This window comes from Kogia breviceps, chromosome 11 (assembly GCF_026419965.1).
Source record: "Kogia breviceps isolate mKogBre1 chromosome 11, mKogBre1 haplotype 1, whole genome shotgun sequence".
NCBI classification, from domain to species: domain Eukaryota; kingdom Metazoa; phylum Chordata; class Mammalia; order Artiodactyla; family Physeteridae; genus Kogia; species Kogia breviceps.
The window spans coordinates 10363822-10389505 of NC_081320.1; the positions used below are offsets into that span (position 1 = coordinate 10363822).

General features: G+C 50.3%; 1 protein-coding gene across 1 annotated transcript in view; it reads left to right on the plus strand.

The window, feature by feature from the left end:
* Nucleotides 1-24801, plus strand: part of LOC131765760 (acyl-coenzyme A oxidase-like protein) — a 120647-nt gene extending 95846 nt beyond the window's left edge. The window contains exons 14-16 of the mRNA XM_067008285.1: nt 18854-18985; nt 21598-21659; nt 24622-24801. Of these exons, the coding sequence (XP_066864386.1) occupies nt 18854-18985; nt 21598-21659; nt 24622-24801 (374 nt within the window). The remainder of the gene's footprint in view (nt 1-18853; nt 18986-21597; nt 21660-24621) is intronic.
* Nucleotides 24802-25684: the final 883 nt, after the last annotated feature.

Consider the following 25684-nt stretch of genomic DNA (forward strand, 5'->3'; position numbering starts at 1 on the left):
TTTTTGGACCGAAAGGTGCTGGGTGGAGTGAGGCCCTTTCCGTGGATGGGTTCAGCGGGAGGCAATTGGATTTGACCTTATTCTTCACCCACAAGGCTGCTGCCAGGGCGGGGAGTGCTGGAGGGGCTGCCAGCACCTGTTCTCCAGTCTGGGGGTCCCCTGAGCCTGTAGGAAGCCGGGCTGGGCTGGTCTGGCCCCCCTCCGTGGGGAGAGCGGAGGCCCTGGTGCAGGTGCCTGAGGTCACGTTCCTAGAGGCACTGCTCATCTTATCCATCTGGAAAACTCATCGGTCGGCCGGCCTCTCTCTGGAGACCCGGGGAAGGGGGTTGCAGCTGTTTCTAGCTCTCACCAGTGAGAAAGTAGTGAGAAAGCAGCTCTGTGTTCCGCCCTGGCCACCCAGGCGAGTGTGGCAGGTGTCACCCCAACTCCCACTCGGTTGATTGCGCCGGGCAGGGGGCAGGGCACCGGGCACCCAGCGAACGGGGTGCCCTCTGCACAGAGAAACGAGCCTGCGCAAAGGCCATCGGCGGACTCCTCATCGTACTTAGAAGAACAGCCTTTCCGCCATCTCGGGGCCACTGTGCAGGCCAGAGCTTAGGACAGTCCCGCTGGATGAGGGGAGATGCAGGGTCCTGTGTGCCTTCCCTTGACAGGTGCCGCAGCACCCCGGTCCAGCAGATCACGTGACAGTGAGCGTGCATCACCCATTTTATGGGAGGAGAGCTTGCCAAGGCCCTGCTAGCGTTTCCCTTAAGTGGGAGAGGACCCGGGGGTTCAGGCTGGTGCGCTGGGGGGCCTGGACCACTGAAGGCTTCTCTATGGCTCGACCTGAAAGCTGGGCTGTAGGTTCTACGTGCCCTCCTCCTGAAGGGTGTTTCTCGAGTTTTAATGTACAGTTAAATTGGCAAGAGGTAATCCTGAGACAGTTACGCTAGCCACAGAAAGTTCTAGGTTTATCTCCTTTTAGTCAGCAAGGTGCCTTGTTTATAGGTAGTTGTTGCTTATGAATGACGTTTTGGCTTCTTCTGTGGCTCAGACGGCCTAGACATCAGGAACCTCCTGCAGACTCTAAATTACACAGAGGAGTGGGCCTGTGCGGGACCTGGAGTTCCTCCTGAAGCGGGCAGCATGCGTGCCATCCTCTGTCGGCCCATTGCAAGAGGAATTGTGCCGTGGCAGCTCTTTTTTGTTTTCCTGAGGTGTCTTATCGCTTAGATTATACTTCCTGCTTAGGTTGGTAGAGCGTCAAGTGCCGCGCAGAGAAGTGAACATGTAAGTCTACCCTCTGCGGTCGTTTACAAGGTAGGCGTGACTGCTGGTCGCAGCCGCTCGTCTCTTCCACGAGACAGTCTCCATCTCCTTGGAGCCCACGGTGGGTGGAGGTGGACAGCGGGTGCTCAGAGGCACAGAGGAGCTTTGTGTCCCCGTGTGTGGCTGTCCCCCGATGTCCGCAGCATCCCTGCTCCAGAGAGCAAGTTGGGTTACCATCGGTGCCGCCCTCGTGCTTTGAGGCACACCTTTTGGTTATTTATTTACACCCCAGGAACAGTGGTTTTCAACTGGGGTGATTTTTTTCCTCCCAGGGACAAGTGGTGATATTTTTGGTGGTCCCAATAAAGGAGTGGGGGTACTTCTGGCATCTGTGGCAAGGGGTGCTGCTGACATCCCACAATGCACGGGACAAGCCTCTCACCGCAAAGAACTATCCGGCCCCAAATGCGACTAGTTCCAAGATGGAGAAACCCTGCCCTAGACCGAGAGCTTCTCGAGGTCGGCACAGTATTTATTCTTCTTTCCATCTTCGGGGCTGGCAGGCATCACGTGCTTAGTAGTGGAGACGGAATCGAATGTTATTAAGAGGGTCACATGCTATGTTGGCTTTTGGGTTGACAAAATACTGTCTAGTATTCCCCGAAAGTCTTTTTGCTCTGTTTTATCTCTTTGCTTTTTTGTTTACACGTAGAAACGAAATCGGCTTTCCAATGAATCATACTCATGGGTGGGAGGGAAAGGTAGCCCCGTCCTAAATGGTAGACCACCTCGAATCCATTTATGATTGTCTGTGCAACACTGTAGAAGCACACATCAACAGATAGACTCACTGTCACCCTCGGAGCCAGCCCTTTGCCATTCCTAGTGTGGTGTTCATTGGAGGTACACGGGAGGGTCCTGCCCTGTTAATAATCCACGGGGTGTGACACGTTAGCTGGAAGATAATTGATTATTATTGTACCTCGACTGTCCTATTTCCAATATCCCTCTCTCCAACCTCCCCTCCTTTTTAAAACCTGAAAAAGAAAAAGAAATTCCAGAACATTAAAAAAAATCCAATTGGATGTAGATTCATCTGTTCATTCAACCAGTAAATAAATACTGAGTATCTAGCATGACTAAATAAGGTAAAAGCATACCGTATCTGCCTCTGGTGAGTCTGGTGCAAATACCGTACCATTAGGGTGAAAAGGGAAGTGTTTGAGGTACTGAGTGTGAGTGTGTGTGTGTGTGTGTGTGCGTGTGTGGTGGGTGTGTGTGGACAGTAGGGCATGCCAGGCTCCATAAGGTGGGCTGGAGGCAACTTCTGGGGGAGAAAAAAGAGATTAGCAGGCAGGGGCAGGTGGAGGATAGGATTAGTGTTGCCGATGCAACTTCCAGACTCCCTCCTGTCTGTAGGGATGGTCCAGGCAGAGGCTCACTGCATCCTCACGAAGGAGGCGGCATGTGATGGTCCTACACCATGTGGTCCCGGGGATTCCAACTCAAGCCCCGGACTCCAACAGAAGATGTGTTTCCCAAAGCCTCTGGGGGCTCCCGGGCATGATGCACGTGGCTCACAGCCTTGATCCAGCCCCAGCCCCCAGGGAGGGGTATTTGTTTGCTGGCCACTGGCAGGCGCTGCCGTCCAGCGGGAGAGCAATTACATGACGATGTTTGGGCTGGAAGGGCAGGCCATGCCGATGGAAGATTTCCTCTTAGAACAGATCTACTGGAAGTGAGAACCGAGTCGATTTGTGGCAGTGTGTTAAGGAGACTTCAGCTGGTGTGTTGATATGACGGAGGCTGTTGAGGGCTATCCATGAGTCAGGGGTCTGGAAAGCCCGCTCAACCCCAGGGAAGTTTTCATTTTCTGAGTTTTCATTTCATCCCTTGAGAAAGGGAGGCAGCAGTGGCCCCTGTCTGGTGCAGGGTTAAGAGTTCAAAGACCACTGCTCTGCTCAGCCAGTCCCCCTCCCTGCACACCCTGCCCCCCATCTCTCACACTGATGCAGGACTTGGGGCCAGGAGTGGGGGGCTGGGGAGAGCTACCAACCTGTGCTCCAAGAAACTCTCTCCTACTTGAGATAGTTGACTGACCTCAAGGGGCCTGTTTGGTCTGAACTGAAACCTTTTAGGATCTTCTTTTTAATCACACATCCTCTGTGATTAAAGTAGGCGGGGTGGGGGGTGGTGGGGGTGGGGTGGGGTGGGGGACGGGACGGACAGAAAGAAACGTTAGGTGTTGGAGACAAGTCTGCTCATAAAAAGGGAAATTCTGTTGTTTCTTCTTTTATACTTGTTACTTTTCTTTGTATACCTGAAAGCAAGGGAAAAAGAAAAAAGCAGTGATTCTCCCAGTTGCCAATAGTTAACCTTGACCTTAAAAACAGTTTGGTTTTTTTTTTTAACATCTTTATTGGAGTATAATTGCTTTACAATGGTGTGTTAGTTTCTGCTGTATAACAAAGTGAATCAACTATACATATACAACATATACATATATCCCCATATCCCCTCCCTCTTCTGTCTCCCTCCCTATCCCAGCCCTCTAGGTGGTCACAAAGCACCGAGCTGATCTCCCTGTGCTCTGCGGCTGCTTCCCACTAGCTATCTGTTTGACATTTGGTAGTGTGTATATGTCCATGCCACTCTCTCACTTCATCCCAGCTTACCCTTCCCCCTCCCCGTGTCCTCAAGTCCATTCTCTACAGAGTCTGCGTCTTTATTCCTGTTCTGCCTCTAGGTTCTTCAGAACCTTTTTTTTTTTTTTTTTTTAGATTCCATATATATGTGTTAGCATACGGTATTTGTTTTTCTCTTTCTGACTTACTTCACTCTGTATGACAGACTCTAGGTCCATCCACCTCACTACAAATAACTCAGTTTCGTTTCTTTTTATGGCTGAGTAATATTCCATTGTATCTATGTGCCACATCTTCTTTATCCCTTCATGTGTCGATGGACCCTTAAGTTGCTTCCATATCCTGGCAATTGTAAATAGTGCTGCAATGAACATTGTGGTACATGACTCTTTTTGAATTATGGCTAAAAACAGTCTTGATGTGGATGAAATGGCAGTGTGCTGTGCTTCAGATGCTGCATGCTTCCCCATTTAAGTCTCTTAGACCCTAAGATGAGTATGACTGATTCAGTTTCATAGTGAAGGATGTTAATGCTCTGAGAGGTTGGGGAATTTGTCCAAGGCCACACAGCCACTTAATAAAGACCAGGCTCTTTTCAGTATATTAGGAGCCCCATTAACCTGGGCATAGCTGTAAATACAAATACCATTTGAGAAGATGCTCCACACAAGTCAAAGAGCAACTTTGTAGGAGAAGATACAAGATACACATGATTGATTGTCAAAGATATAAACTACAGTCATCCCTCTGTATCCGCAGAGGATTAGTTCCAGGTCCCCCTTGGGATACTAAAATCCAAGGATGCTCAAGTCCTCTATGTAAAAACAGTACTTGCATATAACCTACGCACATCTCCTGTATACAATGTAAATGCTATATAAATATCTCCCAGTGTGCACCGAATTCAAGTTTTGCTTTTTGGGACTTTCTGGAATTATTTTTTCAAATATTTTTGATCTGTGGTTGGTTGAAACCCCAGTGTGGAGCCTGTGGATTTGGAGGATGGAATGTGCTGTGAAATAAGAAGACCCTGTGTGCTAAGGGGATATACAATGTAAATCTCAACTCTTGCTTAGAGTAACAACTGCACTGACTTTGCTAAGACTCAGATGATGTTGCTAAGACTATCTGATAATTCTCTCTGTGCATCAGAGTCATTTTCATCCATTCTTGCCTTGTTTCACTGAACAGTTATTTTGTATCAAGCAGGATGCCTTTAGCTATGAATAACAGGAAACCCTGGCTGAAGTGTTTTAAGTGGTAAGTGGGTTGTTTTCTCACTTAATGATTCCTGACGTCAGGCAGTTTCAGGGTGGTTATTTCAGTAGCTTGGTGACATCCTCAAGGACCAATGTTGCTTTGATCTTCCCTCTCTGCAACCCTCAGCATATTGGTTTTGTCTTTGGCTGACTCCCTCATGGTCACAAAATGGCTGCTGAGGTTCTTGCGGTCACATGCACATACAACAGAATTTTGCAGAAGAATGTCTATATTGTCACTTTGTAGCAGCATGGAAACATTTTACCCCCAGAGATCCTTCAAGAAACTTCCCCTTATCTTTCATTGGCCAGATAAACCATCTGTCCGTTCCTAAGGCCATCGCTGAAAAGGCTAATTGGTTTAGTGAAGCATAGTGGCTCCACGGAAGAGGGTGGATTACATGAACAGAATTGGGATTCTGTTACTAAGGAGGGAGAGAAGAGGAGTTGGACCAACAACTGGGAATGTTACTACTTAAAACATTTTTATTATGGCATATTTCAAACACAAGGGGTATAGCAATAGGGGATTCTCAATTACGCATCTGGTTTCTACAGTTATCAACATTTTGACAATTTTAGTTCATCTCTATCCTGCCCTTCCTCTCCTGCTGGAGTGTTTTAAGAGGAATCCCAGGTATATCATTTTTTATGTGCTCTGTCTATATATTGAATGCATTCTATATGCCTGGTCACTCAGCCAAAGAGAAAAGCTGTTTCAGGGACAAAGAAATTAGTGAAGACTGACCCAGGATTAACTACATTTTGCTAAAGAGAAAAGACTAAATTCCCTGAAACAAAGGAACATGCAGTATCCAGGGATCAGTGTTTTCTCCCAAGCTTTTGTTCTGGCTGCATCTGGAGTCCTTGGGATGTTAGGAAACAGGTGTCCTGGGAGAATGGGGGGTGGTTGGGGGGAGGGGTCCTCCCTGCCCCACCTAGTCAGACATGGAAGGTGAGTGGAAGTTCAGCATCTCATTTGTCATTTCCACTCTCCGGCGGATGAGGTGAATGCTTTCTAAGAGTGGGTTTTGGTCTGATGACACCTGTTTCTTCATGTTAATAGATTTCTGGGGTGAGATAGAGTCGGGTGATGTCACCTGCAGGTGCGGGAGCCCGTGGTAGCGGTCTGCTGTTTGGCGTTTGTTTCCCTAGGCGTTGCGAGCCACATCTGTCCTCAGCTGTGAGGGCGTATTCACCAGCAGGCTAAAGAAAGAGATGTTTTTAACCAGAACAGAAAGTCAGATGTGACAAGTTGACTCTGAGCTGGGCTGTAGACACATGTACTTTACTTATGACTTTAGCTTATTTCATTTAGTTATGGAACAAAAGACATGTGTTTGTTTTTTTTTCTTTCAAATATCACTGTGGCAGTATCTATTTCCACGTACCCTTTTCTGCATTTCTTGAGCCCACCTGTTCTATTACAGGTTTAAAAGACCCCTCTTCCTCCGTGTGTGTGAAACAGGAAGCCTGCCTTCTGATTTTCCTTTGGTTTGCAAACCTTGGCTCTTTTGACACGAGCTCACATGCTTTATGCGGGGCGGTACTTTTGTATATAACATAAAAAGCAATTCACCATTTCTCTAAATCTGCTTCTCATTTCTGCAGGACAATTAAAGGTCAAATTGCAAAGCTGAATCAGTTATAGCTCCGTGCTCAGGGTATACTCATCCTGAGCTGATTTTATCTACCTGGGCTTAGTAAAATGTTAGTGTTTGCACAGTGAGTTTAAAAGACAGAAGTCTTTTGCATAACTATATTTGAAAAATCTACAAGAAAAAAAAAGAAAAAAGAAAGAAAGAGAATGGACTAATGACATGAGATGATGCCATTTGGCTCAGTATTTTGGTAGCCCGGGTGGCTCTTGGAGCAGTTACAATCTTTTAGCGGAGCTTTCTAGAATGTGCATGTTGTGGTTGGGTGCCCTTTGCTTGGCATGCTGTGCATTTTGGTGCTATGTGAGAATCCATCTGACCCCAATACATTTTATTTGACACGCACAGCTGGGTTGCTGGAGCATGGTGCAGGCCATTAAAAAGAAGGCAAAAGAAAACACAGACAATCTATTCATCAGGACGCTGTGAAAGGGAGACTCACTGGGGTGGCCTCTGGCAGGAGTGCACCTGGGGAAAGAGAAGGGGGGGAAACCACTGGGCGCCCCGGAGCTGGAAATGCAGCTGCCACTGACCTCTGATGTGTCTCGTGGCCAAGCGCTCGGCCAAAGGTGAAACCTGATTGCCTTTCCAACTTGTGGAGTCTCGGTGTAGGGTGCTCTGCAAACAGGAGGGTTGGATGGCTGGACTGATCTCTTATTTGCTGGGGAGTGTATGCTCGCCATGTGCTCGGCACCCAAGGGGAACACAGGCCAAGGCGTTTGCATCTGAGGGATGCACCTGACCCTGGGACCACACTAGGTCTCCCCAGGCAACATCCATCTCACCAAAGATGGAAGAGAGGAGGCAGCCTCTGGAATCCTTGGGAAACCTTTCTTCAGCCGCAAGGATGTTCCAATAACCCCGACTCAGTTCGCGCAACCTGCATAGCCCCCAACCCACTTTCCTCTGCCTGCTTCCTTGCTGTCATTTTGCATCTCTGGTTTTACACCTGTTCTTTTATCCACTACAGCAAGCTTTCCACTTGTGTGTGTATGTGTGAGATTGTCACCTGGAGAGCCATTTTGTAATCCTGTGTCAAGACCCTGGGCAGGTCCCTCATCACCTCCGCTGTGGTAGGAGGCTGGGGTGTCTTCCATCACCTTGGTCATTCAGGCCCTTTCAGAGCGGCCACTCTGAGCCTGGCCTGGGCTTAGACATGGCCTGCTGTCCCCAGCTGGTTCATGGTGTGTACTTAACTCAAGATCATGGATCTTAGTGCAGAAGGTAGAATGCTGGGGGCACCTAAGAGCCTTCCTCTCTGGCTAGAGCTCCACACAGCTCTGCATGGTAGAGACCAGGAGCTTTGGAGAGACAGACAGACAGACAGACTTGGGTTCAAGTCTGGCTCCTCCACTCCATAGCTTGGTGATTCTGTGCACAGCAAGCACTTCTCAGAGAGCCTGGCATAGAATGCCTAGGAAGTGGCAGCCGGGCTTAGCTGCATCTTGGGGACAACATATAGAGCTGGTTGATTAAAATGTCCCGCTTTACCCACAGGTTCCCCTATTCTCCCAGGTGGGAGTGATTCTGGAAATGAGAATAGCTCTATGGAACCAAAGTCGACAATAAATTCTAAAAGGGTTTCTAGAGGTAACAAGGTGTTTTGTTTTGTTTTGGAAATGGGTTTGTTTCAATATCAAGTTTTGCAAAATGCCTCCAAAACCAAACCAGGTTCCAGGCTCATACGGCATTTTCAGAAACCTTTTGCTTTCTTTTTGGTTGCTTATAAAGCTCAGTGAAATTCTACAGTGTATTAAGACAACAAACAAAAACAAAACCAAGAAACCTTAGTCTCGGACTAAGGTCCTTGGCAAATACAGATTGGCAAGACTGACTTAAAAACAACCACCACCAAAACCCAAACCTCTGAAAAATGCGTGTGGCTTTTTCCCGTTGGGACAGCAATTTAAGGTGTCCATTTGCTTAGCTGACCTCTGGGAAAGACCAGGATGAAACGCCTCCTTGGTTACTTTCGACGCTTTATTGATTCCCTGTCCCTCCTTCCCCCTTCCTTGCATACATTCTGCTACTTGACCTGGAACGGGGGAAACTCAAAATCTAACCCTGGTTACGTTATTAAATTGTAAACGTTGAAATTCGCACAGGGTAGTTGATAGGAATTTCAAAACAGGGGGAACTTCTGCTCTGACAGAGATGGAACAAAAGCTCTCTGTCTTTTGGAGGTCACTAATCCCGTGTTGGCACCTCATTGTCACTACGTAATGCCTGAAACACTTGGAATTATTTCTAATTAGTGGGTTTAAGTGGATCTTGCTCTCTGAGCCGTTGACCCCTCGGTGTTTGTTTAGCAGGATTTTCTCACCGGTCTTCACCTTGCTGCACATTGTCTGGCTGTCAGGGCGTCTCAGCTGCTCCGGGTGACCCCTGCAGAAATGGCCGTGTCGTGAGACTCGGGAGCTGTTGTGAATTTTGTGATGACAGATGGCAGAGGCATAAAAGCCACCTCCCCGGGCTTTGTGAAAGGGGATTTGGGTTCTCAGAATCGTTTTCTTCTCTCTCTGTTCTGGAGGCACGTCCGGGATTGCTGGCAGAGCTGCGATGTGGCCCATTGAGGATGGCGAGGCCTCGGAGGCCGGAGAAGCCCTAGTGTGTCACATACACCTGCTTGGGGACACACGCATCCCTGCCGGGCTTTCCAGGCTGGCCTCAGCAGACCTGAGGGGCTCGGCCGCTTGCTCTGTTGGAAAAGCAGGCTCTGCCCTGGAGCCCTGGGGTTTCGTTCGGACAGGACTTCCGCCTGGTTTCTGGAGACGGGAGGGCCAGAATGATAGAGAAGGAGGGCAAAGAGGGAGCCTCCTCCTTGGTTCTGCTTCTGAAACGGGCATTCGAAACAGCTGCTTTCCCAGCTCTGGCTGAGACTTTGAGGCTGGAGCTAAGGTTTTCCCCAGATGCAGGGGGACAGCCAGAAAGAAGGAAGGACAAAGTTTTAAAAATGAGTGCAAACTACAGAACCCTATGTGTGGCTCTCATGACTCACCCCTTGGCATTGACTCCAGCACCTGATGGAAACGAGGTGCTTGCTCAGGGCCGAGTGGAACCCCCCAGGCTCCCAGGAAACAGTTGGCCCCTGTGGAGGTGCTGTGGCTGGCTGCTGGCCAGACCGGGAGGGCAAGGAGACCTCTCTTGCCAATACTGACGCATCAGTAGAAATTCTGGATGTTCAGCTTCTTTGGAAAACTGGGCAGCCCAGCAGCACCCTGGCCCCTATCCCACATGGCAGCCACCAGCTGGAGCCTTGTAGCAGCGGCCACCCTCAGGGGACTCACGCTCACTAGCTTTTTTCTTTCTTTCTCTTCTTCCATCCAGCTAACTGTACTCATTTCCGTGACTAACCCCAGTTGGCATTTGAGGTTGCAAATCTTTCATATGTTCTAATCCCTCCAGAGAATCTGAAATGTAAACATGTAACAAGAACCTTGAAAATCAATCCTCATAAAATAATCCAAGATGCAGAAATCAGTTCATGCCACAAAAAGGTTTCTCTCCATTATCGAGGATTTACAAAACTGGAAACAACATAATAAGGGGAGCAGGTTAACTGAATTATGTTGCATTCCTATACTGGAATATTATATGGGCGTGAAAGTAATGCTTAGGCAGAGTTTTAATAACACGGAAGGATGCTAACGATATAATATTGGGTTAAAATAAAAAGCTACAAATCTGCAGTAATCAAGACAGTATGGTACTGGCACAAAAACAGAAATATAGATCAATGGAACAGGATAGAAAGCCCAGAGATAAACCCACGCACATATGGTCACCTTATTTTTGATAAAGGAGGCAAGAACATACAATGGAGAAAAGACAGCCTCTTCAATAAGTGGTGCTGGGAAAACTGGACAGCTACATGTCAAAGAAAGAAATTAGAACACTCGTAACACCATACAAAAAATAAACTCAAAATGGATTAAAGACCTAAATGTAAGGCCAGACACTATCAAACTCTGAGAGGAAAACATAGGCAGAACACTCTATGACATAAATCACTGCAAGGTCCTTTTTGACCCACCTCCTAGAGAAACGGAAATAAAAACAAAAATAAACAAATGGGACCTAATGAAACTTAAAAGCTTTTGCACAGCAAAGGAAACCATAAACAAGACGAAAAGACAACCCTCAGAATGGGAGAAAATATTTGCAAATGAAGCAACTGACAAAGGATTAATCTCCAAGATTTACAAGCAGCTCATGCAGCTCAATAACAAAAAAACAAACAACACAATCCAAAAATGGGCAGAAGACCTAAATAGACATTACTCCAAGGAAGATATACAGATTGCCAACAGACACATGAAAGAATGCTCAACATCATTAATTATTAGAGAAATGCAAATCAAAACTACAATGAGATATCATCTCACACCAGTCAGAAAGGCCATCATCAAAAAATCTACAGACAATAAATGCTGGAGAGGGTGTGGAGAAAAGGGAACCCTCTTGCACTGCTGGTGGGAATGTAAATTGATACAGCCACTATGGAGAACAGTATGGAGGTTCCTTAAAAAACTAAAAATAGAACTACTGTACAACCCAGCAATCCCACTACTGGGCATATACCCTGAGAAAACCATAATTCAAAAAGAGTCATGTACCAAAATGTTCATTGCAGCTCTATTTACAATAGCCAGGACATGGAAGCAACCTAAGTGTCCATCGATACATGAATGGATAAAGAAGATGTGGCACATATATACAATGGAATATTCCTCGGCCATAAGAAGAAACGAAACTCAGTTATTTGTAGTGAGGTGGATGGACCTAGAGTCTGTCATACAGAGTGAAGTAAGTCAGAAAGAGAAAAACAAATACCGTATGCTAACACGTATATATGGAATCTAAAAAAAAAAAATGGTTCTGAAGAACCTAGAGGCAGAACAGGAATAAAGACGCAGACGTAGAGAATGGACTTGAGGACACGGGGAGGGGGAAGGGTAAACTGGGACGAAGTGAGAGAGTGGCATGGACTTAATATACACTACCAAATGTAAAATAGGTAGCTAGTGGGAAGCAGCCGCATAGCACAGGGAGATCAGCTCGGTGCTTTGTGACCACCTAGAGGGGTGGGATAGGGAGGGTGGGAGGGAGACGCAAGAGGGAGGGGATATGGGGATATATGTATATGTACAGCTGATTCACTTTGTTGTAAAGCAGAAACTAACACACCACTGTAAAGCAATTATATTCCAATAAAGATGTTAAAAAAATAAAATAAATTAAAAGCGTGCCGGTGAGTTTTATGTGCAGTGCAGTCTAGTTACCTTCCCAGAGGTAAAAGCTGTGTCAATATGCATCAAATAAGACTGGAGAGAAATTTGTCAAAATATGAACAGTGCTTGCTTTTTGGCAATGAAATTATCCATGATTACCTCCTCTTGATTTTATTCTGGGCTTTCCACGTAGTCTACACTGAATGTGTATTGGTGTTACATTCAGAACAAAACAGTAAAAAACAGAGAAGAAACAGAGGCCTAGAAGATTAAGGGATTTTCTCTGAGCCTCCCAGCTCATGGGTGACAGGGCAGAACCAAAGCCCAAGGTTCCCGATTCTGAGATGGATGAGGATTCGCCCCACTCGTGAGGATCAGGACGCCTGGGGCCGTGCATCCAGCGTGGATGGCCCCAGGGTTCTCACCCAGAAACCCTGCACCTTATGTGGGTTGCTTGTCTGTATGGGGGGGGCGGCAGATATACGTTTAGATCTTTTGTTTTGCCTTCGATTTCACTGTAATGAGCAACCTTTAAGAACCAGACAGCTGTGCCCCTTGAGTAGAAATAAGAGCTAATCTAGGTGTCATTCCATGCGATGCTGGCTTCGCAACCTGTGCGACTTGCGGGCGTATTCCTTTTGGGGGCGCGCCTAGCCTAGATCTTCTCCCGTTTCTCCTATTCCTCCCTCTTCTACTTCTTTTCCACTAGGGAGGACAAGTCAGAAGAACTCAGGTCCCTTCACTGGGCTGGGGAAGTGACGCTGCTCTTAGAGAAAGCCCCAGTACATCCCTTGCCTCTGCACCAAAATGGCAGCCCTTTCACCAAGCATTCTGAGATCCAAAGAACCGAGTCCCCCTCCTAACTCCCGTCGCTAACTGCTTAGGTGACCTTGGTCAAATCTGTCCTTTCTCAGAGCATCTCCCATAATGAGAATAGGAAGAATATTTTCTGTTGAATGACTTTCTCTAGGGTGTGCGGGAGAGGTCTGATGGGTGACAGGAAAGGTCTTCCCAGTTCCCAAGGAGAGGAGGAGGAGGAATTCCCAGAACCGAACCTTCCAAGGGGGTCTTCACCTCTCAAGGGCAGACTCACGTTTAACCGAGCCCACAGGGACCCAAAGCTGTTCATTATTCTCTAGCAAGAAATTCAGCTGTCCAGTGGTCCAGAGGCCAAAGGCAGATCCACTGGAACATTCCATCCCTGTTGACATGTCCTTGGGAGGTTAATTTCAGGCTTTTTGAGTTATGGGGTATTCAGAAGTGCCCTTTAGCTGAGGGAATAGGAGGCTCTCTTCCCTATGTGGGAATAACCTTTTCATGGCGGACAAATGCTTGGTCCCCGTAGCTGGGACCGTCTCCCAAGGAGAGAGCCCTGCCAATGTTTGCCTCTGGGATTTAACGGTTGCTGTGTTTTCCAGGCTGAGTATCTCTCCCTTCCATTGCGGCTCTGTGGAGTTCATCACGCTTTCCCTGACTGTGGTATAGCTTGGTTCTCGGTCCTGGGCCTGGAGGACAAGCTGGCTCACTGATTGGAGCTCTGGGCTTGGGTGGGCTTTGCCAGTTTCGTCCTGAGCAGCCCTGTGCCCAGGTTCCCGGGGCTGGTGTCTCACTGTAGCCTCGTGGCCAGCAAGTGCTCTGATGAGGTACCTGGTTGTCCAGCAAGTGGGTGGATGTGCAGACGGGGACCCCGGGCAGTTGGGGCGTGCAAGACCAGTTGCCTTCCCGCTCTGCTGACTTAACGCTTTTTGTTTCTTAAAGATTTCTGTATGGTGGATGATTTCTACTTTTCCCTGCCTCTGAAAAGACTCCTAAATGCAGGGCCCTCAGGAGAATTTCTGTTGCTGGGAAAATTAATGCAAACTGGAAATATAGGAATCAGCGTCCCCAGACCTAAATTTGCCTGTTGAAAAAGCGTAATTAATTGTACGTTTCCAGTTGTAAATGCTGAAGGAGGGAACGGGGCAGCTTTGCCTGGGTCCCTGTTCCCCAGCTGGCGTGGGGTCAGAGCAGGATGGTACCAAGCACAGGGTGGGGACCAGTCTGCCTTCTCAGGTCTACCTCTCAGACCCTTTCATTTTTACTTTACCTTAACTTTGCATTTCTAGATCATTGAACTCTGGCCTGATTTCACATTCTGAAACTAAGCCTGTTTCTCAATGCTGTGAAGAAAAGGATGTTTCAGAGCAGTGATGACTCACCTTTTATTTTGAGCCCAGTGAGAAGAATCCAGTCCAAGAGGCACTGAAGGGATGAGCATTTGCTATATTTCTGGATGATTACACCCATTTTAATGTGTTTTTTTTTTTTTTTTTTGCGGTACGCGGGCCTCTCACCGCCGTGGCCTCTCCCGTTGCGGAGCGCAGGCTCCGGACGCGCAGGCTCAGCGGCCACGGCTCACGGGCCCAGCCGCTCCGCGGCACGTGGGATCTTCCCGGACCGGGGCACGAACCCGTGTGCCCTGCCTCGGCAGGCGGACTCTCCACCACTGCGCCGCCAGGGAAGCCCTAAAATGTATTTTTAAAGTGATACATGGCGCACATACCTTGTGCCCTCCCACCCCATTCCAGGCCCGTTCCTGGAGGTCACCACTGTTAACAATTTGACGTGTATCTTTCCAGATGATTTGTATGCATTTTCGTCTGTGTATGTGTAGAGAGAGAGAAACATATAGTGTGATTTATGTGTGTTTTTGCATATGTGATAGTACAATCTATACGTTGTTCTACAACTTGTTTTTTCCACAGGACAATATGTTCCGGAGATCATTCCAAATCATTAAATAACGATCTCCCTTATTTTTAACTGCAGACAGTTGTCCTGTGATAGATTTATTTAACTTGTCCCCCTCCCTCTTTATTTATTTTTTTGGAAATAGAAAGGAGTTTTATTTGAGCCAAACTGAGGAGACACAGATGCGAGAAGCACCTGAGTAGTGTTCTGTGGGATTACAATATGGGGGAGGCTTATAGAGACAAAAACTGAAAAGTTGCATAAATTGTTAAGAATTAGGATTGGACCTGGCAAGAAGTAAGGGTGCTTGTTAAGCAAGCATTGACTGGATAACCTGCCCCTTGTTGCTAGATAGAAAATGATTGTATTTTTCCGTGTATCTAAGTGAAACTCTGTTTCAGTGATAAAATAAAATCAGCCTTTTACCTTTTTTCCTCCCCAGAGTGGTACGTACTATTTAAAAAAAGAAGAAGAAACTAAAGAAAGAACGATCCACCAGGAGAGAAGGGGCTGCCGGCCTGGCTGTCTGTTGACAGGGCCCAGGGCTGCGTGTGAGGGCTGATATGCGGTCAGCGGGCCGTGGGGCCTCGTGGCAGGGGTGTCACGCGGTGGTCGTGGGGTGAGAGCCATGCATGGAGGCGGCCGCAAGGGGTCCGGGAGGTCCCTCGGCCAGGAGACAGAGCTGGGGCTTGCTTGGGGTGGCTCGAGCAGAGGTGACAGTCTTTGAGTTGAGGGGGCCAGAGGTCTGTTTGCCTGTCTCTTTTTAATCACTGAGCATAACCTATGCCCCAAGCACAAACTGTGCCCCAAGCACATGCAGGGCGACTGGGGACCTGTGGTGCCTGAGATCAGGATTCCATCCTCTCATCTGGTCAGGGAGAAAGATGTGCACAGATGTGGTCCAGGAAGGGCTGCCTGAGGTGTCAGACGTGGGTTGGTCTTGAACGGTGAGCACCATAGAAGGAGATTCTAATTTAAACTTATTTTTGAAGCTTGATTTCTTATGGTTGCTCTCTCTGGCTTTGTCATTTTCCCTAATTCCTCCAGGGACTGTCATTGGTGGCACTGGAGCTTTTTCTCGGGGGCTGGGGGCTCCGAGTCCTGCTTCAGGATTGGTTGATCTTCCTTCTACCCACTGGGAAAAGAAGCCAGCCATCAACAGGAAAAATAAAGGGTTGATTTCCTCTGACAGCAATGTTCTTCTTTATCGACCCAGTGACTCCTGGAAGGAATGTCACTTCTGTAGGTTTTCACATCACAACTGGCTAACCTGGTCTTTGTTTTCCATCCTCTTCTCCAGCACACGTCTTAGTCACTTGTCTCACCATCGCTCCTGCTAGAATTTCTTACCAACACCGCATAGAGGTAGAGCTGGTGTGTCTCCCAAGGTGGTCCCTCTGGAACGACCATCTGAGGACATGGAAGTGGCAGAGAGATGGTGGCAGCCAACATTCACTGAGCGCTCACCCTGGCCAGATGATGCTCTAAGCACTTTCCCCATATCATTTATTCTTATCATTGCAGCAACTCTGGGGGTAGATACCACTTGCCTCACTTTGCAGTGGGGGTGACTGAGGCACAGAGAGGTTAGGCAACTTGGCTGAGGTCACACAGCTAAGAATGGTGAGCATTTCCTCCACTCAGTGCCTCCCACCCCTACCTTGGAGCCCACCAACATTGTGAATACTTGGCATTTTGACTCTCGTGATGGGAAATGGCTCTCTGGGAAATGGCTATGGGTGCTGGGTGTTGAAAACCCTGTAAAAGCTGGTTGTTGGTGGTAGTGTTCAGGCCTGGGCTGGAACCACAGAGACTTCCAGATTATGTGATGAAAGGTTCCAGGAAACCACATTTCTGCCTCCTGTCACTCCAGAGGCCTTGCTGAGTCAATAGCATTGTCTTTTGTTCAAATTGCTCTCTGGGGAGGGTCACTTGAGTGGACCACCATTTTTCAGCTCCCCACAATGGATTGGCGAAGGGGTAAGGGGTCGGCTTTGTGGCTCGGATGCTTCCAGATTCCCCTTCCAGAAGGGCCTGCCTCCCAGGGGCCCACCTCACATGGGTCCATGGCTCACATCCCTTCCAGGTGGGCTGGGGTGTGTCTGCGTGAATCTGGGTTACACTGGGGTCCATGTCGGGCAAGGCTCTGCTGTCGGCCCTGGGTGGGGGGAGCCTCCCCATCAGCCAGAAGCTTCAGTTTAAGTGGAAATCCTCCATCAAGAATAAAATTAAATGACTTTCTAAATAATCAGCATCTGTGGAAATCAAAGTATGCTTTGGTCTATTGCTGTATCCCATAAAAATGCCTGGGTGCATTTTTACCTAGTTTAGAGGGTCAGTTGAAGATGCTCTGACTTAAAATGTAGAGCACGTGATGAACCCAAAGGGATGGGATCAGGCCCCTCACTGGGAGGCAGGTGCTGTACTCCTGTGCCTGCCCCAGAGTTATGCATCCCCTGAGCCTGGGGCACCCCTAAGGGTGCCGTTCCAGTCTCACCTCACCTCAGTGGTGCCTCTCCAGGGGTGTATTTATCTTGAGAGACTCCGAGGGGAGGAGGGGAGTGGGGAGGAGGGGGTGGAAAACCCCTCACCGGTCCTCCACACGTTCACGTCGGCCCTTGGCCTCCTTTTGCCCGAGAGGAGGAAGGCCCTAGTGGAAATGCAGAGGAAACAGAAGTTAATGCTTGACTTTTTGAAAGCCAAGAAGGTAGGAGCGATGTAACACAAGTTCAAGAGCAATTTGGCTTGTGGACCATGATTATTGCCATTTTTTGTCTTACCTGTTCACTGTAGAAACTTAACCTGCAGCGCCCAAGCCCTCACTCCTCACCCCACCTCTTTACCTGCGTGATACGCACCTTTGCTGAAAACGAGCAAAGAAGCAGGATGCTTCCCGCGTGCCAGGCAGGGGGGCACGTGCTTACCCGTGTAATGGGTGTGCACCGGTCCCATAACAGGGCTGGGAAGCCTCGCTTACTTTGCGTAAATGAAATAGCTTATTCTGTGCGTTTGGCTGATCAGTAGTGGGCTCCCTTCCTCTCACTGGCCTGGGGTGACACTACGTTCTGGGGCTGGAGTGGTGCTTTAGGGAACAGGGCAGGGCCTGGCCCTTAATCTGCAGTGGCCACTGTCATCACCCTCTGAGGGGCCCTGGTTCTCACCAACGCCCAGCGCTGGTCATCTGACCTGGGGGCGGCGGGCGGGGGAGAGACCCTACAAGCCCTGTGCGGACCCTCCCTCCCCAGGCCGCGTTCGTCGGTCACGGAGAGGCTGAGTGACCCGTGAGTAATTCAAGCCCAGGCTGTCTGTCTCCAGAGCCCACACCCCGAGCCACTGTGTGCTACCCACTCTCAGCTGCCACTGGTCCCTCTGTGGCTGTGGGGCAGACGTGGCCCCTTGCTGTGTCAGCCCAGACTCTGCCAGCCCCGACCTGGCACCCCTCAGTCGTCGGATGGGCCCAACTTTCTGACCGAAAGCCTGGCTGTGCCCCTTCAGGCAGGGGGCTTGTAGCAGGTGTACTGGTCTCATGGGCGCCTGCAGACAGCTTGGTTCATTTCCTTCACAGCCAGTTTAAACCCACGGGGCCAGGCTCTTCTCGTGCGCGGGGGAAATCAGGGAAGTTCCCGTGATTTTCTCCTGAGAAGAGGAAGACCGCAGAGCTGATTCTCCCCCGTGGAATGTTTTCCTGAAGCATTCCTGCCATTTTTCAAGAGTTCAGTAGCCACGTGGAGCTCGTGCCTACCTGTTGGACGACACGGAACGTTTCTGTCTTTGCAGGAGGTTCTTTAGACACTGCTACTGTAGGCAGCTATGCTCGGGCAGGCCCCGTGTAGCCCAGTCTCCCTGCTTTTTAAGGAAGCCTGAAATCTGATTTTTCTTTTAATGGAACCTTCTAAGTCTTAACCACTGGAAACAAATCCAAATCTTAAACAATCAAGGTGTGGCAAGAACACAGATGTGGACTGAGTTCCAGGGGTGGGGAGGGCAGGGCATTAATCTGTGTTTTAACAAACCTTCCAGGTGCTTCTGATGCAGGTTAAAGTTTGAAAAACAGCCTGAACCGTTTACTTTGCCTCCAGTTATGCCAGGAACGGTCAGGAAGAGAACCCGGGTCTTCCGATTTGCAGCCAACATCATCCTCATGGGCGTGATCAAATCTGGGCACCTGGTGGCCAACCTTCCTTGCTGCTGGGCTCGAGGTGGCAGAGCAGGTACCTGCTGGTGGTCACCTGCCATTCATGGAAGGTTCTGGAACTTTCCTAGATTTAGCGCTTTCTGCCTCCTCTGTAATCCCTGTTCAAAACCAGCTCCCTGGCTCAGAGCGTAGGGTTTCTCCTGGCTCCTAGGAAGTACTGGGGAGGAGGACTCATGTAGGGGACCCCAGGTCTGCTTGCCATGTGACAGGTGGGGTTTTGGTTCAAATGAGGTCACAGTAGTGGGGGAAGGGCAAGAGAGAGGTCAGGCCAGCTCGGGCGGGACCTCAGACCCACCTCTAAATCATCCCAAAGCTGGAAAAATCTGTTCAGTGCCTTGTGGGATTCATTTCAGAGTGCCAGATTAATAATGACCTCATTGCATTTCCTCCCAGAATGTGAAATTAATGTCACTTACATGTTGGAGAACATTGTATCAAGCTGTACTTCTGGTTTGAACTTCTTCAATGGACAGGATTTGATAGGAAACTTCATATTCCTAGAGTGAGATAGCACATGTTGGAAAGAACCCTTCTAAGATGTTTGCCCAGCTAGAGCAGCCCGTTTGGAACCGGCTTTGTTTGGTGGTCTGGGGAATGTCTCAGAGGTGTTGTAAAAGGTTCTTGTTATAAAGGGACTGTGAGGGCCTTCCCTGGTGGCGCAGTGGTTAAGGATCCACCTGCCAGTGCAGGGGACACGGGTTCGAGCCCTGGTCCGGGAAGATCCCACATGGTGCAGAGCAACTAAGCCCGTGCGCCACAACTGCTGAGCCCACAAGCCACAATTACTGAAGCCTGCGCACCTGGAGCCCGTGCTCCGCAACAAGAGAAGCCACCGCAATGAGAAGCCCGCGCATCGCAACGAAGAGCAGCCCCCGCTCGCCGCAGCTAGAGAAAGCCCGCGGGCAGCAACGAAGACCCAACGCAGACAGAATTAACAAAAAGTCATTAAAAAGTAAATAAAATAAACGTATTATGGCACCCAGTAGACCACGCTGACAGTCTGCCTTCTGGAGAGAAGTAGGCGACAGCACAGCAAAATAAGCTCCTGGCCCAGCCCGGCGGAGGGGCAGACACCATGAAGCCTGCACGGTGGAGCACTGAAAACTGAGAAAGTCATGACCGCTGTTCATCTCAGGGGATTGCAGGTTCAATTTGTCAGAACCTTGTCGTAATCTCGCCACTTGGGAGTATGACTCAAGAGGAATCTCCCAGTTAACTGTGTGGAGGAGGACAACAGATTTTAGGTCATTTGTACTAAGATGAAGTCAAGTTCAAGGTCAAGATCATCATTATTAAGATGGTCAAGAAAGGAAGCAGCCCCGTCTCCATGGGAGCCAGAAGCAGCAGTTCCACTTAACCTGGGGTCACAGATCAGGGCCCCACAGCCCACTGAGCCGTCTCCCCTGACCCCAGTTTCAGGAACTGTTTTTGGAGACCAACATTCAAAGTGACCTGGGAGCAAGGGGACACTTCCCTTGGGTGCCTGCCTCTTGCCTGTTCTGGGGACACCTGTGCCCTCCTCTTTCCTCAGGTTCTGAAGTCTCCCCCCACAGGTGCTCGCCCTGCCTTTCCCCACCTTTCCTGCGCATGGGCTGGTGTTCAGTTATTTGCTGCTGCATAACGAATCGCCCCAAAACTCAGGGCCTACATCGGTAGCAATCATCACTGCTCATGAAACGTGGGTGAGGAGTCTGGAAATGTTGGCGTCAGGGGTTCCTCACGCAGCTGCATGCAGCTGGGAGTTTGACTGAGGCTGAGATTGGCCTTGAGTTATCCACAATGGACCTCCTGGCAGCCGGGCCCCGTCCAAGAGGCAGGAGATGGAAGCTGCCAGGCCTCTGAAGGAATAGGCCCGGAATGGGTACAGCACCCCTGACTCTGCATTCTTGGGGTCAAAGCAAGCCTGAGCCCTGCTCAGATTCAAGAGGAGGGGCAGTCGAGTGCCATGCAATGGCACCTGGGCTGCCCCAGGTTAGAGTGGGCCGGGGAGAGGTACCCAGCTCCTGGGCGCGTTGATGGAGGAAGGGAGGGTGGCGCCTGCAGATTCCCGAGTGCTGTGTTGCTGCCACCCGCCCTGGGCTCCAGGAGGTTGCAGGGAGTGGCCTGGCTCCATCTGCTTTAAGGCCCAATCAGAGACCTGCGTTGCAGTTATTTAGAACAGTCGTGACTGCTGGGATATTCCCTTCAGCCTGGATTTTGGAACCCCCGGGCTTGTGGATGTCGTGGGAAGGGGACCGGAAGGAGGGGACTGATGGCTGGTCAAGCCCCAAGCCTCCTGTAGAGTGTGACCTTGGCCCATGCTCAAAATTCCATGGAAACGTCACCAAAGAGTGGAGGGAGTGGAGGGGTGATACCAGGTTGCCCAAACCCTGATCAAAATATATTTTTACTTTTCTAGTGAAAATCCATGTAGCATTCTCTTTGGCTCTTTCTGTCTGCATTTGTTTTAACATAAAACAAAGGTTCTAAATTCCTTGCCCTTAAGTCTCTTTGGGACTCTCAGCAGATGTGCTGTTTCTCAGGTACACACCCAGGCACCGGCTCCCCCCACCCCGGCTGCCTCAGGTAGCTGTGGAGAGTGACAAAGCTTGGGGAGCTCTTGTCGTGAAACTGTTCTGTCCCCACCAGGTCTTCTGGAGGTGGCCTTCTCCCAGGGTCCTGTTGGTGGCCAGTGGGAGGGCCCTCAGATGGTGATGGGGGGGTGGGCACCCCAGTTTGATGCCAGGGAGTCCAGTGGCAGCAGAATTAGGAGGTCTGGCTGCAGCTCGGGGCCTGGGCCTGGATCAAACTCAGCTCTGGGGGAACAGCATTGCAGGTGCGGGTCCCCAGGAGGCCAGGAGCCCCGCGTTGCCGGACATTTATTGAGTCTGTTCTTACAAGCTTCTCTCAGTCTTATTTACTTATGCCTCTCACCTCCGGCAGAGGTCCTAGAATTGTCCTCATGTCTCCTTAGGGTTCGTGGAGGGTGAGTAGGGGGCCAGGGTTTGACCCAGGTGCCCCCTCGAACACGGGCCCCACCGCCTCTCTCCAGAGCTGGCGAGCGGGGCTGGGGGGGCTCTGTGCTCCTCTGCTCAGCCCTGCAGTGGCCCTGGCTCCTGCAATGGGAGAGGGTGAAGGGGCGTCCACCTGGGTGGGACCAGAGGGGCTTTGGCCTCGAAGCCCGAATCCACTGAAATGCATTGACTGCATCTGTCCAGCAGGTCAGATTTACATACAGGAGACAGACCCATTGGGAAAAAAACTCAGCCTCCCAAGTTCTGAAACGTCCCTGAAGAAGGTCATGCAGCCCTTTTCTCTCACCAGCATCTGAGGCTGAGGACAGGGCATGGGGTGGCCCAGTGGTGCTGGCATCCATCCCGGGAGGCACCAGCGGTCCCCAGGGCCCCATCTGTGCTCTGACCACACTGGGTGGGCATCCTGAGGCCTGAAGCACCGTGCGTCTGGGTGAGAGAGGCTCTGAGGCTGAGAGACAAACCAAACTCCCCCAGAGCAAAAGGGGCAGGGGATGCCCACATGAGCAGGTGGGCAGGGCTCGCCTTGGGAAAGAGGGCAGCAGGGGGAGACCCCCCAAGGCCACCTGCGGGCTCTGAAGGCTAGCAGGAGGCAGTGGAAGCCACAGAAAGCTTTGGGGTGGTGGGGGGGCGGGGCTGCCCCTCGGCAGGGGAGTGGGCATGACATTTGTGGGCTCCAGGCTGGTAGGCATCGTCAAGACGAGAAGTCGTCTGGTTCTGTGGTTGGTTTCATGCTTGTTGTAAAATGCACCCCCCCCCCGCCCCCGCCAACCCAGGTCTCCCCCCAGGCGGGGCTGGGCCGTCGCTGGAGGGTGCAACAGGCAGCAGGAGGGGAATGATCACATCTCTGGAAGTCAGAGTGAGCAAAGAAGGGGAGTGAGAGACCCCAAGAGCCCGTCCCCTGCTCTCCAGGACCGTGACCTTAAGCCAGTCCATTACCGTCCTCCTTAAGAAGTGAAGGGAGGCCCAGACAACATTTCTGAAGGGGGCTCTGTGACTCTCCCAGGTCAGCATGGGGGAGGGGTGTTAAAGTAATAATAAAATCGCGAATAAGTTATAGTTGCCACCTGCCCGTGGTGGGGTGAGCAGGTCACGGCTGACGGTGAAAGCTGCGGTGCTGAGTTCCTGGTGTTAATGGAATTATTGATTTTATTATTTGCACGAGTGTCTCCAGCCCCACCCTGGACCCCCTGCATCAGCCTCCCTGGGGGTGGGACCCAGGAATCTGCCTTTTATGAAACAGGTGCTTTGGGTCCCAGAGCTGTGAGCTGGGAGACAGCTGAGGTCTCTCCTGTGCCGGTCTCGTCCCCTTGTCCTGCATTAGCTCTTTCCCGGGAAGAAAACTGCCTTCCTGATTTCATACATGGTGTAATCATGGCTGTAAGCCCAGGTATGGCCCCCAGCCTGCGGTGTGGCCTCCGAGCTGGGGTCGTGTCTGCACCCCGGTGACAAGAGAAGTAGGAACAGCTCTGCTTCCCACAGGGACACTTAGACTGACTTGGGAGGTGAGCTCAGTTTCCTGGGGACAGAGAATGCTCTCCACGCATAAATGAACCCGTTGAACATGTCACCTTTTAGAATAGTTTCCTTGACTCTTTTCACAGCAAGGCCCCCCAGAGAGCGTGATTTCAGGTTTCTGTGAGTCACAACACACTTGTACTTTCTTTATTAATATAGTTTTGGGGAAAGAAGAATGTCACTTTGAAAACCGGGTCACCACAAGCCACGAGACTATGACAACCCTCCCCTTTACACCTTTGACGTGTAAGATGCAGGGGAGGGGCGGGGCCCCAGGAGTCAGCGACCCAGCAGGTGTGTGTGTGGTCCAGGTGTGTAGGTGATGGTGTGGTTTCTGGCTGCGTTTCCTACTTCTCTTCTCTGGGACCCCCTTTTCTCCCACCTCACTCCTATCCCTCCAAAGGGAAGCCTGTTTTTTTATTTTTAGCAGCCCAGGTGGTATTGCATCCTGCAGTGGGCCCAGCTCTGCCAGCCCTGGTGGCCACACAGGGGCCAGGCAGAGTTCCCCCTGATCCTGGTGCTGTGTGATATAGGACAGGTTGTCTGACCTCTCTGAGCCTCGGATTCCTCTTTGGTAAAATGCAGAGAGAGTAAACTCCACCTGCATGGTACCTAAATGAGGCCTGTGAAAGATGTTCTTGTCCTCTACGAAAGATGAGACGAGGGCACAGAGTGGGTGAGTTGCTGGCTTGAGGACATGCAGGGAAGAAACAGCAGAACCGTTTCTGGGGTCCTCTGGCCCCAGAACCTGCATAAAGCCACTCAGCTATGTTCTGTAAAGTATCAGAAGTGCCTCTGCTTTCAAGGAGACTGCACTCATCCTTGTATCCGTTCCTCTTTCCTCACTTGGACCTCGGGGCACTTTTACAGATGTCTCTCACAAAGTCCTAAGGGTGGGACACATCCTGTGTGATGGAAAAGGGGCCGCCTCCGAGGGGAGCTGAGGTGCTGGGTCTTCGGGTTGGGGCAGAAAGAGCTGGGGTGCTTCCTGCCAAGGCAGGGGAACCCTCTGGGAGGGGGGAAGCAGGCGGGGCAGCGGTGGTCAGGTGCGGCCAGGAGCTGGACTCTGTCAATTTCAGGGGGAGGCTCTACCCTGTACAGCTTCTCCCTCCGGTCTGCCTAGGACCCCTGTGCGGTGGTTCATGGGCTGCCGGGGAGCTTTCCAGCGGACCGAGGGGACCTCTGCACCCAAGGAGTTCAGGCTGAGCCCGATGGGCCCCCAGTGCTGGTGATGGCATCTGGTCTCACCGGGTGGCATGCTGATGAGTGGAAGACGGTGACACAAACAAGTCGGAATGAATGACAAGCCTCTAAAAGCATTTTTGGGGTCCATTCATTTGCCAAGCCCTGTTCTTGGTGCTGCTATTTGCCAAGCCCTGTTCTTGGCGCTGGGGACTCAGCAGTGAGCAAGACAGACGAAAATCCCTGCCTCGTGGAACTGATACTCTTGGACGCAACGGAAAAAAGATAAATAAGAAAAATGTGAATTAGAATACGAATTGTATATAGTGATATTTAAACTGAGACGGGAAGGCCGGAGTCATTCGGAAACTCGCAGCTTAGCGCCCCCCTGGGTGCTCCCATGGCACGCGCCTGCGCTCCCTCTGAAAGCAGGGACACCCCCAGGCTGTACCTGCAGTGACATCCCCCCATTGTCTCTTACGGTACAGAACCCCGGAGGCTCTCAGTAGGTGACGGTTAAGTAAACGGAAGAAAAAAACCGTCCATCGGGTGGGTTTGGTTGTTTGTGTCAGAGTGATACTCCTGCCCTCGGCGTGGCTGTCTTGCTGTGCCTGCCTCTCCAAGACCACATAGCTGTCCAGTACACAGAGGGTTAAACTGGCTGCTTAGGAACTTCTCAAGGTTAGCCCTCAGCTGCCTTCTGCTTACCCTCCACTCTCCAGGGAGCTGGGCATCTCTGCATCTCGCGGCCTCCTTAGTGGCTCTGGGATCACTAGCATCAGCCCAAGCTTTTGCGGGGATTCACGTGCTGGCTTTTTAGATCTTTCTAGAGAGATCTGTAACTTCTGTCCATTTTTCTGTTGCTCTAATAAGAAATCACACTTCTACAGGATCCGTGCAAATGGGTTTTTGTTTGGTTGCTGTTTGTTCAGATGCTGTAGATCTAGCTGAAAACAGACAGAGCTTAACCCTTTGATCATAACCGCTAAGTCGAAGCAGCTCAC